General features: G+C 39.1%; 1 protein-coding gene across 1 annotated transcript in view; it reads right to left on the reverse strand.

Annotated features, from left to right (window-relative positions):
- Positions 1-238: 238 nt before the first annotated feature.
- The window catches only part of LOC110312366 (zinc finger protein 709-like), a 21711-nt gene continuing 6434 nt past the window's right edge, over positions 239-15515 (reverse strand). The window contains exons 2-4 of the mRNA XM_021185911.1: positions 3281-3407; positions 3014-3068; positions 239-2212 (exon numbers count right to left, since the gene is read on the reverse strand). Of these exons, the coding sequence (XP_021041570.1) occupies positions 802-2212; positions 3014-3068; positions 3281-3407 (1593 nt within the window). The 3' untranslated portion in view covers positions 239-801. The remainder of the gene's footprint in view (positions 2213-3013; positions 3069-3280; positions 3408-15515) is intronic.

The following is a 15515-nucleotide window of genomic DNA, read 5'->3' on the forward strand; positions in this document are numbered from 1 at the left end:
AACAAATCGAATACAGCCTTCTAACAAAAGAAACTGCATTACTTGTTTTAAAAAACAGCAGCCATTAAATTGAAATTTAATAATTTACCAAACAGTCTTTTATCACCAAAATTCAAGTGGTTTCTTTATACAGATGCTGCCGTTGTTCCTTACAGCGTGTCCTGGGGGGTTGCAACTGTGGGCTCAAGTCCCTGCTCTGCCCCAGTTTTCCAGCCATTGGAAAAAAACAGGCAGGTGAAACAATGCCAAAGTTATTTTATTTGCTAAACCATATTTTAAAAGTTTTTTCAGTTATTTTTAAGTATATGCTTAAGAATGGAACAAAAAAATAAAATCATTTATTACAGTTTTAGTGTATTTCAGGTTTTAACTAAGAGTTTACAAAAAACTGCCTCTGTTTCTTCACAATATTTCTTGCTTATACAATGTTGAACTACATGAAAAAAATGTAATGACTCTTATTTAAAATGTACACTTTTCTTTTATTTTGTACAATGACAATTTCATTTGGTTAGAAATGGTACTGCTTTAATCTCTCAAGCATTGCTCAAACCCTTCAGGTAGCCTAAGGTTACTGAATATTGTAATTCTCTAAGCTTCCATTGCCCTAGTGTTAGAATAAAAGGCCATGCACCAACAAGCCTGGGACAACAGGCTTTATAGCCTATGCATACTTGCTCTGTAAGTAAAAATTACACAATTGCTCATATTCTCTTGGTTTCTCTCCATACTTCCTTCTTTTCTTGTAATAACAGCAAGCTGGATACAAAGACTCTCAAATGATTTACATTGGTATAAGTTCTATCCACTGGATTTCTTTTCACTGTGAGTTCTTTCATGTTGGTGAAGATATGTAGAACATGTGAAGGCTTTCCCACACTGCTTACATACATATGGTTTCTCTCCAGTGTGGTTTCTTTCATGTATTTGAAGGGATTTTGAAAAAGTGAATGCATGCCCACATTGCACACACACATAGGGTTTTTCTCCAGTGTGAATTCTTTCATGATTGTAACAAGCCCTATGTTGGATGAAGGCTTTCCCACATTGCTTACATGAATACGGTTTCTCTCCAGTGTGAATTCTTTCATGTTTGTGAAGGTATGTGGAGCATGTAAATGCTTTTCCACACTGCTTACAAACATAGGGTTTTTCTCCAGTGTGAATTCTCTCATGAATGTAACAGGCACTGGAATAGGTGAAGGCTTTGCCACAGTGCTTACAGGAGTAAGGTTTCTCTCCAGTGTGAATTCTTTCATGGATCAGAAGCTGAGAGGAACGAATGAAGGCTTTCCCACACTGCTTACAAACATAGTGCTTCTCTCCAGTATGAGTTCTCTCATGATTGTTACGGGTTGTAGGATCACTGAAGGCTTTTCCACAGTGCTTACATAAATACGGTTTCTCTCCAGTGTGAATTCTTTCATGTTTGCGAAGGTATGAAGAACGTCCGAATACTTTCCCACACTGCTTACATGCATAAAGTTTTTCTCGCGTGTGACTTCTTTCATGTTGGAGAAGGTGGTAAGAATGAATACATGCTTTCCCACATTGTTTACACACATAAGGTCTGTCTCCAGTATGAGTTCGTTCATGGTTATAACAGGCCCTTGGATGAATGAAAGCTTTCCCACAATATTTACATGCGAATGTCTTCTCTCTGGTATGAATTTTATAATGTTTGATAAGGTGACTGGAATTAACAAAGGCTTCTCCACACTGCTTACACACAAATGGTTTCTCTCCAGTTTGGATTCTTTCATATGACTGACCATAACCACATGTCATGAGAGCCGTTTCAAGTTGCTTGTATTCATGGAGGTTATCACCAGTCTGTGTTGTCTCATAATCTTGATCAGAAGTGAGAGTCCTGCAGGGGTCATTAGATTGTTTATTTCCATATGGTTTCTCTTTGGAAGGGTTCTCATGGGTAAGAAAAGACTCAGAATATGCAAAATCTTTCCAATATTTCTTATGCCTAATAGGCTTTTCCACACACTTCTGATACTCATATGGTTTCTCTACAGTTTGTACTCTGAGGTGCACATCTGACTGTGAAAGACCAATGACATCTTTTTTACTTGCACTGTTTTCATATACTACTATTCCGGGAGCTATGTACTTATTAACGATATGCTCTTGAATCTGTTGGTGCGTTTCTCTATACTGAATACCACGTTCAAATTCATAGAATCCTTCCACCATGAGAGTGCTGAAAAAAAAAAAAAAAAAAGAATAGTACTATAGTCTTATGGCTAGCCCGAAAAGTGTTGGAGGCTGGGTTTGCCACACTTGTTATTGTAATACTTAGAGGGTAAAGGTTGAGGAACTGCAAGTTTGAGGTCAACCTGAGTCACAAAGAAAGACCTCATATTAAGGGAAAACAATTTATAAGTCTGAAAGGACTGAACACTGAGCTACAGGCCCTGGGGACATCATACAATCTTCTTAGTTTCTCTAATATCATTGCTGTCTCCTAAAACAATCCACACATACATTTACAAAAAGCTGTAATACACAGTGGTAGATAAGTAGATACACAGTGGTTTATTTTGCTCATTTCATACTTTGTTCTTTACTTATCCTTATTTCATGGCTAGCTCATATCTTTCCCAATTTACCAAAATTGAATGTTCACTATGCAAAATGATGAGGGTCAGGTTTTATGGAATTGACATAGATGAATATTGTTAATGGAATTTTGTGAAGGTGTGTCACAATATATCCCAGACATGTATTTTATATTCAAAGTCTAAGAATATATTAAATAATTTCATATTTAAAGGAAAAGTTTCTGTATAATGAGAGAATTGGAAATGTCTCATACAGTGTAAAGCTGCAGGATATTGTGCAACGTTCCATTACAGAGTTGGGATTCCCCAATTCTGAATGGTCAAATTCAATGCAGTTCACATTAAGCAAATTTGTAAATTTGGATTATTTACTTGAGTCTCAGATTTCCTATAACTTTCAAGTATTTGATGTAAACTCATTTTCTTTGAGAATACATTACCTCAAATTTCTCCTAATATTTTGGTAATCTTCAATATTGTCTTCCTCGCTTTTCCCTGAAAGGTAAACCCAAAGAAAGTATTATATTCAACATTACATTAAAAATCATTACATTCTAGTTCCACCCACACCCTGTGGTACAATGTAACAAGGCATGCAATATTCACCAACAGCTTTCAGGATTTCAAATCATGCAAGTACACAGATGAATAAGAAACAGTTATTTTTCTGAGTGAACAAGGAGAAGTTATCATGCTGTATTTTTTACCTATGGAGATCAGGTTGCTAAAGGTCTCCTTCATCACATCTCTGTAGAGCTCCTTTTGATAAGAATCCAACAAAGCCCACTCTCCTAAGGTGAAGTTCACAGCCACATCCTCAAAGGTCACTGGTTCCTAAAATAATCCACATACATTTACAAGACTAATGGTGGAGAAACACTGGAAACACAGTGTGACTTGATTGCCTCGCTTCATGATTTGTTCTTCATTTATTCCTATGCATCATGGTTGACATTACTTTTAGTATTTATAAATAGTAAATACTCATTTTCTATTTATTCTAACTCTCACACTGTCACACAATCCTGATGCTAATATGGACACTCATTGGAATAGATACAACCAGCTTAATGGTAAAAGGGGAGTCACTGCCATGCAATGCTTTATAACAATATAGTATTTTAAGTACTCCTAGTATCTTTCCAACATTTTGCCTGTTTCTGACATGCTAAGAGATTTTCTCTGATCAAAACCCAATGGAAATCTGGATGAACTCTTTCTTATCAAGACTGAGAATTTGGCAGGCATGGTGGCACATGCCTTTAATGCCATACTCAAGAGGCAGAAGTAGATCTCCGTGAATTCAAGGCCAGCCTTAACTTACATAGCGAATTCCAGGACCCCCAGAGCTACATAGTAAAACCTTGACAAAAAAGAAGAAAGGAAGGAAGGAAGGAAGGAAGAAAGGAGAGAAAGGAAAGAAGGAAGGAAAGGAGGGAAGGAAGGGAGAGAGGGAGGGAGGAGGGAGGAAGGAAGGAAGGAAGGAAGGAAGGAAGGAAGGAAGGAAGGAAAGAAAGGAGAGAAAGGAAAGAAGGAAGAGACTGAGAATGTCAGCCCTAAACAAAATATTTTTATCAACTCCACTTCCACCCCTCCAAGGCTCAGAGAACATCAGAAAGAGGTGCAAAGAATTTAAGGGTCAGAGGGTGGACAGGAGTGCTATAAAATGCTGACTTCTGAACATAACATGACTATTGTACTTCTGAATTTACAACAGCTATGGTTACCCGCACAAGATCAACCCAGCCAAAATTCTGGCATAAATAGGGAAATTCTCTCCATGTTCCCACCTTTACTAAGGAGTTGCTGGCAGTGGGTAGCTGCTGGAGGATGGAGATGCACTCTTCTTTTAGGGTGTGGCCACTGGTAGTTTCCTATGCTCCAGTGGATGGTACCATACCAGTGCACGCACATATGGGATGTACTAAATGAGCTTAATGCCTTATAAGGAAGAAAAAAAAAAAAGAGATGAAGTTGGGGAGGGGCATGTTAGGAAGGACAGTTAGGATGTTAGAAGTGGAAAATGGAAGCAGATATGATCATTATTATATTATGCATATAATTCTCATAAAATAAAAAATATATGAACAACCTCATCTGGTATGATAGATAACATGAAACATCTTCTGTCAAAGTATGTTACACCAAGGTCAGATAAGAAAACCTGCAGCCAAATTGGCAGCTTGAGTTGCATCACTGAAAGAAGAGAACTAACTTCTGAAGCCTGTCCCTGACCCACACCCTCTGTGCTCCAGAGGATGGTAGCATAGCCATGCATTGTATGGGCCCAATCCATTGTAGGCATTACCACGTTTGGGTAAGTGGTCCTCACAATGTGAGGCCAATACCATAATAGGAATACAAGGTTATAATAGAGGAGAAAACTCTCACAAATAGAAAGTTTAAAATCCTTCTGAAATAACAGATTACATATATGAGTATGTATGTGCCATATATGTATGTATGTACATACATATGTACATACGTATAGCCACTAAACACACCAAGGCACATGAATATATAAACATACAAATAATCAAACCAAACAAAAACCAAACCCATTTATAATTTCACTGAAGACATCTTCAAGAAGGGTGCACTAGGTTCTTAAAGAGTTGTATGGGTTAGAATCAGTTTTCAGACCAGCTTTCATTTAAATTCTAAAGAAGATTCATCAGGGAAATTTTCTAAGCTAGTATACAAATATTATAATTTTTATTGAAGAATGTCAATAGGCAATGACATAAGGAGAGCAAATTTCTCAGAATGTCCCCATCACTCCTTGATATATCACACATGTGCGCGCACACACAAAGTGTAACAATTTTTTTTTAATGTAGAGTACAAAAAGTCACATGCAGGGACAAATGCCTCAGAAGGTAAATGTGGTGTCTGCCTGCCTAGGACTTGTCTACAGCTACTAAGTGATGATTGGTGTTTGCTACAGGGCTAAACTACTAAAAGAAAAGATTGAGCTCACCCCAAAGAACTATTACTAAACAGGCCCACTTCCCCCACATCCTAATAGCTTTTCTCTTCCACTACCTCTGCTGGGTAATAGACTAAAGGAGAAGTGGAACCCTTATTAAAAATGTTACAAAAATTTATGCCTACACGTTAGAGTCACGTTTCACCACTTTTCTTCCTCGTCTTCCTGAGTAGTTACTCTAGAAATATACAACCACTGGTTATTAATTTTGGTGGGAGTTATTAGCAAATTCGTTATTAATAAATCTTTGAAGTGTGATTTCTTTTTAGAACATAGACTGCAAGAAACCATGTGTTCCATTATGAAATTTTGATACATACATTCCACAGACCTAGACTCTAAAGTTTGGTGTTCCTTCAGGAAACATATTTATACCCACTTACATGCCAAGAACTTTTAGTTTGGTCTCTTAATCTTACCAAAGAGGTCTCAATCATCATGTTTCTAATATCTTTCCCTCCTTCCTTCCCTCCCTCTAACACTGCAGATCTTGATGAGCAGAGACAGCCCATGGTTTTAGAGCTTTATTGTAGAAAGGCAGAGAGAGGGAGAAGAGTAGGGAAGTAGAAGTCCCCATTGCCACATGGAGCGGGGAAGTGAGGGGGAGAAGGAGAGAGAAAGGTAAGAGTAGGAGAACAAGAGAGAGAGGAGGGGCCAAGCAGCCCCTTTTATAGTAGGCTGGGCTATCTTGCTGTTGCCAGGTAACTGTGGGGAGGAGCATACCTGGTTAACTGTGGGGGGTAGAGTCTGGCCAGAATACCAGGAGCTTGGGACATTGTCTATGTGACTGATAGTCACAGGATTATGGAGTTGAGGACACACCTGGTGTCAGGTGCTTGTTTCTGGGAATGTGGCTCAGTTCCATCCCTTGTAGAGTTTTCTACTGGGCCTCTGGAGAACACAGACTGCCTTTCATGGTCCCACAAAAGCCAAACATCCTTGGAAAGATTTGGGTCCCACGGTTGGATCATGAAAGGGGGGTAATCAGAGGTCACAGACAGCTATAGTCAGCCATAAAACACACACTAGTTCCTGACATGCACCATAAAAGATACTCGTTAAGTCAGAAGAGTCCCCTCCCAGCCATCTGATTTCACCCTGCGGAGTGAACAAACAAGTATCATGTTTGAAAAATGATTTGCCTTGTCACCTTCTCCCGTCACCCGAAAATCCAAAGAATTTCAAACTATGCTGTATATAAGTGCCAAGCCTTGTAGGCTTGGGGGCACACTCCTGCCCTGTGCGGTGGGAAGGTTTGCGATCCCAATCTGACTTGTAATAATAATAAAGACTCTTATGCATAATTGCATTGGGCCCTGCAGTTCTTGAGCTCTCCTGGGGTTCCCGTGGAATCAGAGACACAGCAATATGTTTGGATTTAGTTAGTAAAGAGTTGTGAACTTTTTAGAGTTATGCTGACTTCTTTTTCATATCTATTGTCAAGTTTTAGTTTGGCATATGTACATGTGTTACTCTAAGGAAACAGATGTTTGATTCTAGCCATCTCTAGATAGCTTATCCATTTTGCTCCTAGAATCACACTAAGCTCATGTTCCCAGGCCTACATGTAAGTTCATGTGACCCAAATAAGCCCAAAACACAAATGTCAATGCATATGGATAGGCTGGCTCTGAGCCAAAATGAAAACTACAATGGAAATATCCTTGTACATTACCTGTGATTGGTCAAGACTATATGCCGCCCAACCTGTGTTTTGTACCTTCCCTGACATGGTTCAACTTTCTAGCTGGCTACCTCCCAGAACATCCAGAGAATAAAGCTTTCATTTTAAGATGCTGTAGCCTGCCTTCATTCCCTTGAGCCTATCTCCAGTGGATTACACACAACTTCCCTCCCCAAACATCCTCCCCTTCATTGCTTTATCCCAGCCACCAACCCCAGCAGGCATTCCCTGGGAACCCGCTGGCCACTCCCAACTAGGACAGGAAGAAGACTAATCTAGATCTTTACCTCTCCTTCTGGTCCTCCAAAACCAACACTCCAGTCTTATACTCAGATATGTTGCAGACCACCTAATGAAGCCTCTCTTCCCCCACGACCCCAATGCATCACACAGATCTTCTCCAAAGTTCCTCTAACTCCAGCAGGCAGGCTAACTGCATATCTTCATTTCTCTCTCTGGTCTTCCAAATCCAATCCTCTCCCCTCTCATGCCAAGCTCTGCAGCTTCCCCTTCCTCTCTGTCTCCTTCTCCAAGGGATCACACAGATCTTCCTTTCTAAATTTCCTTCACCCCACTCTCTGCTTTAATCCAGCCCCCAAATCCAAACGACCTTCTCTGTTAACCAGTGGGCCACATCGGCCAGAAAAGCAGGAAGACTAAATAATTCAGACCTTTCCCTTTCCCTTTCCCTTTCCCTTTCCCTTTCCCTCCATCCCTCCAAGTCCAATCCCCCATTCTTATCCTCAGCTCGGTGGCAGACTTGCTGTGACCTCTCCTTACTCTGTGCCCACATTCCCAGGAGACAAAGCAGACCCTAGTGAGATACCCTGCTTTGCGCTCTCTTTTGGACCCTTTAGTCCTCTATCCTAACTCATACCCCATTACTACTGTCAGGTCACAATACCCAGAAACACATTTTACCTGGAATCCCTAGTGACCACAGCTATCAGGCAACAGAGCCACCATACTCTCCTGAGAACCAGAGGTGACAACAGAAACCAAGGAACAAAACACTGACCCAACAAAGATGACCAAATATTAGCACCTAGCACTACAATCTTCCCAAACCTAGATGCCTAGATGGCAACATATAAAAACAGTAACAGCCAGGACAATATGTCTGCACTAGAGCCCAGCAACCCTACCATAGAAGACCCTGAGTATTATAACACAGCTGCAGCACAAGAAAAAGATTTTAAAATACCCCTTATGAACATGAAAATGGGCCTCAAAGAGAGAAAAGAAAAGTCCCTGAAAGAAATCTAGAAAACACAGTGGAAGGAAATGAAATAAACAGTTCAAGACCTGAAAGTGGAACTAGAATAAAGAAAAAGCATAATAATGATGATGATGGAAAAATAATGATGATGATGATGATAACGACGGATAATGATAATATCAGGAAATGAAAAGTTTAGGAACTTGAACAGGAAACATAAAGACTCACTAATAGACTACAAGAGATGGGCAAAAGAATTTCAGGCATTGGATACACAATAGAAGAAAGGGATACCTCAAACAAAGAAAATGTTAAATCTAAAAAACTTACAGGACAAACATCCAGAAAACTTGGTCACCATGAAAAGTATAAATCTGGGGGATAGGATCTTTCCGGTCTCCATTTGCACTCCAGACCTAAGTCTGCCTCACAGCACTCTGCGCACAAATCCAGTCAGGAGAGAGCTGGTACCCCAGGAGTACTCTCACTCCTAAGCTCAGAGGTGAGATCACCACTTTTGCCCCAATAACAGTCCAAAGCAGGACCTGCCAGGAGTGCACAGGGCACAGAAAGAGTGCAGCAGCTGAGGACAAGATCCTTCTGGTCTCCCTCTGCACTAGAGACTTAGGGTTGTCCCACAGCCCTCCACACACAAAACCTACCCATGAGAGAGCTGGTCTCGCCAGGAGTTCTGACACAAGCTTTCAGGCCCACAGGAGGTAAAAGCTTCAATCAGAGAAAGCAGGACCAACTAACACAAGAAATAACCAGATGTCCAAAGGCAAGTACAAGAACCTTACTAACAGAAAACAAGAACGGCATCATCAGAACCCAGTTTTCCCACCAGAGCAAGTCCTAGATACCCCAACACACCGGAAAAGCAAGATTCAGATTTAAAATCACATCTCATTATGCTGACAGAGGACTTTAAGAAGGGCATAAATAATTCCCTTAGAGAAATACAGGAGAACACAGGTAAACAGGTAGAAGCCCTTAAAGAGGAAACACAAAAATCCCTGAAGAATTATGGAAAAACAAAACCAAACAGGTGAAGGAATTGAACAAAACCATCCAGAGTCTAAAAATGGAAATAGAAACAATAAAGAAATCACAAAGGAAGACAACCCTGGAGATAGAAAAACTGGGAAAGAGATCATGAGTCATAGATGCAAGAATCACCAATAGAATACAAGAGATAGAAGAGAGAATCTCAGGTGCAAAAAAATACCATAAAACACTGACACAACAGTCGAAGAAAATGCAAAAATGCAAAAAACTCCTAACCCAAAACATTCAGGAAATCCTGGACCCAAGGAGAAGACCAAACCTAAGGATAATAGGTATAGAAGAGAGCTAAGACTCCCAATGTAAAGGGCCAGTAATATCTTCAACAGAACTATAGAAGAAAACTTCCCTAACCTAAATAAAGATATGCCCATGAACATACAAGAAGCCTACAGAACTCCAAATAGATTGGACCAGAAAAAACAAAATGCCTCCATCACATAATAATGAAAACACCAAATGCACTAAACAAAGAAAGAATATTAAAGACAGTAAGGGAAAAAAGTCATATAACAAATAAAGGCACACCTATCAAAATTATGCCAGACTTCTCACCAGAGACTATGAAAGCTAGAAGATCCTGGGCAGATGTCATACAGACACTAAAAGAACACTGGCTACTATACCCAGCAAAACTCTCAATTACCATATATAGAGAAACCAAGATATTCCATGACAAAACCAAATTTACACAACATCTTTCCACAAATCCAGCCCTACAAAGGATAACAGATGAAAAACTCCAACACAAGGAGGGAAACTGCACCCTAGAAAAAGCAAGAAAACAATCTTCTTTCAACAAACCCAAAATAAGATAGCCACACAAACATAATTCCACCTCTAACAATAAAACTAACTGAAAGCGATAATCACTATTCCTTAATATCTCTTAACATTAGTAACNCAANCCCCCCCCCCCCAAAAAAAAGACATAAATTAACAGACTGGATATGAGAACAGGATGCAGCATTTTGCTGCATACAGGAAACCCACCTCAGTGACAAAGACAGACACTACCTCAGAGTAAAAGGCTGGAAAACAAATTTTCAAACAAATGTTCCCAAGAAACAAGCTGAAGTAGCCATTCTAGGATTGAATAAAATCAACTTTCAACCAAAAGTTATCAAAACAGATAAGGAGAGAAACTTCATACTCATCACAGGAAAAAACTACCTAGATGAACTCTCAATTCTGAACATCTATGCTCCAAAAGCAAGGGCACACACACTCATAAAAGAAACTTTACTAAACCTCAAAGCACACATTGCATCTCACATAATAATTGTAGGGGACTTCAACACTCTACTTTCAGCAATGGACACATCACCGAAACAGAAACTAAACAAAGATACAGAGAAACTAACAGAATTTATGAACCAAATGGATTAAACAGATAACTATAGAACATTTTATCCTAAAACAAAAGAATATACCTTCTCAATACCTCATGGTACCTTCTCCAAAATTCACCTTATAATTGGGCCCAAAACATCCCTCAATAGATACAAGATTGAAATAATCCCATGCATCCTACCAGATCACCAAGGTCTAAGGCTGGTCTTCAATAACAACAAAAACAACAGAAAGCCCACATACACATGGAAGCTGAACAATCCTCTATTCATTGATATTTTATTCAAGGAAAAAACTGATGGCACAACATGCCCAACTTATAAGACACAATGAAAGCAATACTAGGAGGAAAACTCATAGCTCTAAGTGCCTCCAAAAAGAAACTGGAGAGAGCATACACTAGCAGCTTAACAGCCCATCTGAAAGCTCTAAAACAAAAAGAAGCAAATACACCCAAGAGGAGTAGACAGCAGGAAATAATCAAACTCAGGGCTGAAATCAACCAAGTAGAAACAAAAAGAACTATACAAAGAATCACCCAAACCAGGAGATGGTTCTTTGAGGAAATCAACAAGATAGATAAGTCATTAGCCAGACTTACCAGAGGGCACAGATACAGTATTCCAAATTAACAAAATCAGAAATGAAAAGAGAGACATAAAAACAGATACAAAAAAAAAAAAAAAAATCATCAGATCCTACTACAAAAACCTATACTCAACAAAACTAGAAAATCTGGATGAAATGGACAATTTTCTAGACAGATACCAGGTACCAAAGTTAAATCAGGACCAGATAACCCCTAAAGAAATAAAAGCAGTTATTAAAAGTCTCCCAACCAAAAAAAAAGCCCAGGACCAGATGGGTTTAGTGCAGAATTCTATCAGACCTTCAAAGAAGACCTAATACCAATACTCTTCAAACTACTCCACAAAATAGAAACAGAAGGAACATTATCCAACTTATTCTATGAAGCCACAATTGTGCTCATAGTAAAAGCAATATACAGCAAACCAGTAGCCAACCTCAAACTAAATGGAGAGAAAGTTGAAGCAATCCCACTAAAATCAGAGTCTGGTCAAGGCTGTCCTCTCTCTCCCTACCTATTCAATATAGTACTTGAAGTATATCCTTTGACCTCCTTTTGGAAAAGAAGAAGTCAAAATATCACTATTTGCAGATGATATGATAGTATACTTAAGTAACTCCAAAAATTCCATCAGAGAACTCCTAAAACTGATAAACAAATTCAGCAAAGGGGCTGGATGTAAAATTAACTCAAATAAATCAGCAGCCTTCCTATATTCAAATGATAAACGGACTGAGAATGAAATTAGTGAAACGACACCCTTCACAATAGTCACAAATAATATTAAATACCTTGGTGTGACTCTAATCAAGCAAGTGAAAGATCTGTATGACAAGAACTTCAAGTCTCTGAAGAAAGAAATTGAAGATCTCAGAAGAGGGAAAGCTCTCCCGTGCTCATGGGTTGGCAGGATTAATATAGTCAAAATGGCCATCTTGCGGAAAGCAATCTACAGATTCAATGTAATCCCCATCAAAATTCCAACTCAATCCTTCACAGAGTTAGTAAGAGCAATTTTCAGATTCATTTGGAAAAACAAAAAACCCAGGATAGTTAAAACTATTCTCAATAATAAAAGAACTTCTTAGGGAATCACCATGGCTGACCTCAACTTGTACTACAGAGCAATAGATATAACAATTGCATGGTATTGGTACAGAAACAGGTAGGTACATCAATGGAACAGAATTGAAGATGCATGAATGAAGCCACACACCTATGGTCACTTGATCTTTGACAAAGGAGCTAAAACCATCCAGTGGGAAAAAAAGACAGCATTTTCAACAAATGGTGCCGGTTCAACTGGCAGTCAGCAAGTAGAAGAATGCAAATCGATCCATTTTTATCTCCTTGTACAAAGCTCAAGTCTATGGGGATCAAGGACCTCCACATAAAACCAGATACACTGAATCTAATAGAAGAGAAAGTGGGGAAGAGCCTTGAACACTTGGGCACAGGGGAAAAATTTCTGAACAGAACACCAATGGCTTATGCTTTTAGATAAAGAATTGACAAGTGGGACCTCATAAAATTGCAAAGCTTCTGTAAAGCAAAGGACACTGTCAATAGGACAAAATGGCAACCAACTGATTGGGAATAGATATTTACCAACCCTACATCTGATAAAGGGGTAATATCCAATATATACAAAGAACTCAAAAAGTTAGACTCCAGAGAACCAAATAACCCTATTAAAAAATGGAGTACAGAGCAAAACAAAGAATTTTCAACTGAGTAATATCAAATGGCCAAGAAGCACCTAGAGAAATGTTGAACATTCTTAGTCATCAGCAAATGCAAATCAAAACAAGCCTGAGAGTCCACCTCACACCAATTAGAATGGGTAATATCCAAACCTCAGGTGACAGCAGATGCTGGTGAGGATGTGGAGAAAGAGGAATATGCCTCCACTGTAGGTGGGATTTTAAGCTGGTACAACCACTCTGGAAATCAGTCTATCAGGTTTTAAAAGCAGAATGAATGCCAACCATCCTCCAATTATTCCACAAAACAGAAGGAACACTGCCTAATTCTTTTTACCAGGCAACAGTTACCATGATATCTAAACTTTATAAAAAAAAATAAGAAATTTGCTTTCAATAAAGAAAATTACTGATCAATTTCACTTATAAGCATATATGCAAAAATTCTCAATAATATAGTTGCAAACTGAATTGAACACATCACAAAGATCATCCACTATGATCAAGTAGACTTCATCCCAGAGATGCAGGGGTGGTTCAACACACATAAATTAATACATGTGAACCACCATATAAAAAAAACTAAAAGAAAACACACACACACACATACACACACACACACGATCATGTCATTAGCTGCAAAAAGGGCCTTTGACAAAATCCAATGTCCCTTCATAATAAAAATCCTGGAGAGATTAGGAATACGAATAACATATCTCAACATAACAGAAGCAGTTTATAGCAAGCTGATAGTCAACATCAAGTTAAATGGAAAGAAGCTCAAAGCAATTCCACTAAAAGAAGAACAAGACAGGGTTGCATACTCTCTCCATATCTATATATGTACTTTTAAGTTTTAGCTAGAGCAATAAGACAACTAAAGGAGATCAAGGAGATACAAAATGGAAAGAAAGAAGTCAAAGTATCATTAATTTGCAGACAATATAATAGTACACAAAATAATCCTAAAATTTCCACCAGGGTAGCCAGGGTACTCCTATAGTTGATAAGCACCTCCAGCAAAGTAGCTGGAGACAAAATTAAGTCACAAAAATCAGTAGCCTTCTCACACACACACACACACACACACACACAAAACAAAACAAAACAAAGAAACCCACGCAGTCTGAGAAAGAAATCGGAAAAACACCCTTCGCAATAGCTTCAAATAATATAAAATATCTTGGGGGTAACTCTACCCAAACACATGAATGACCTGTATGATTAAAACTTTAATTAAAGAAGGCATCAGAAGTTGGGAAGGTCTCCCATGCTCGTGGATCACTAGGATTAATATAGGAAAAATGATCACCTTATCAAAACTAATTTACAGATCCAATGCAATCCCCATCAAAATTCCACACAATAATTTACAGATCTTCAAAGAACAATTTTCAGCTTCATGTAGAAACATAAAAAACCCAGGATAGTTAAAACAATCCCAATTAATAAAAGAACTGCAAGGAGGTATCACCATCCCCAATTTCAAGTTGTACTATAGAGCTGTACAAAAACAGCATGATATTGGACGAGACACAGTGATCAATGGAATCACATGGAAGACCCAGACATAAACAAACACACCTATTACCTTAGTTTGGGTTTCACTGCTGTTAAGTAACAGCACAACCACAACAACTCTTATCAAGGAAAACGTTTAATTGGGGCTGGCTTACGTTTCAGAGGTATAGTCCATTATTATCATAACAGGAAGAATGGCAACATGCAGGCAGACATGGTCCTACAGGAGCTGAGAGTTCTACATCTTGAACTCTTGCCTTGTCCCCAGGCAGCAGAAGGAAACTGTGTGCCACACTGAGTATAGCTTGAGCACAGGAGGCTTCACAGCATGCCCCCCACAGTGACACACTTCACCAGCAAGGCCACACCTACTCCAACAAGGCTACACCTCCTAATAGTGCCACACCCCATGAACCAAGCATTCAAATACATGAGTTCTATGGGGCTCTACCTATTCAAATCACCACACTTATTATGGACAACTGATTTTTAAATGTAGACGCCAGAAATACAAAATAGAAAAAGAAAGCACCTTCAACAAATAGTGCTAGTCAAGCAAGATAGCTGTATATAAAAGAATTGCAACACACTCATATTCATTACCCTGCACAATACTCAACTCCAAACGGATCAAAGACATCAGCATGAAGCCAGATACACTGAACCTGATAGAAGAAAAAGTGGGAAATAGCCTTGAACTCATTGGCATAAGAAAAAGTTTCTCACTGGGCGTGGTGGCACACGCCTTTAATCCCAGCACTCGGGAGGCAGAGGCAGGCGGATTTCTGAGTTCGAGGCCAGCCTGGTCTACAAAGTGAG

Source organism: Mus caroli, chromosome 17, assembly GCF_900094665.2.
Source record: "Mus caroli chromosome 17, CAROLI_EIJ_v1.1, whole genome shotgun sequence".
NCBI lineage: Eukaryota > Metazoa > Chordata > Mammalia > Rodentia > Muridae > Mus > Mus caroli.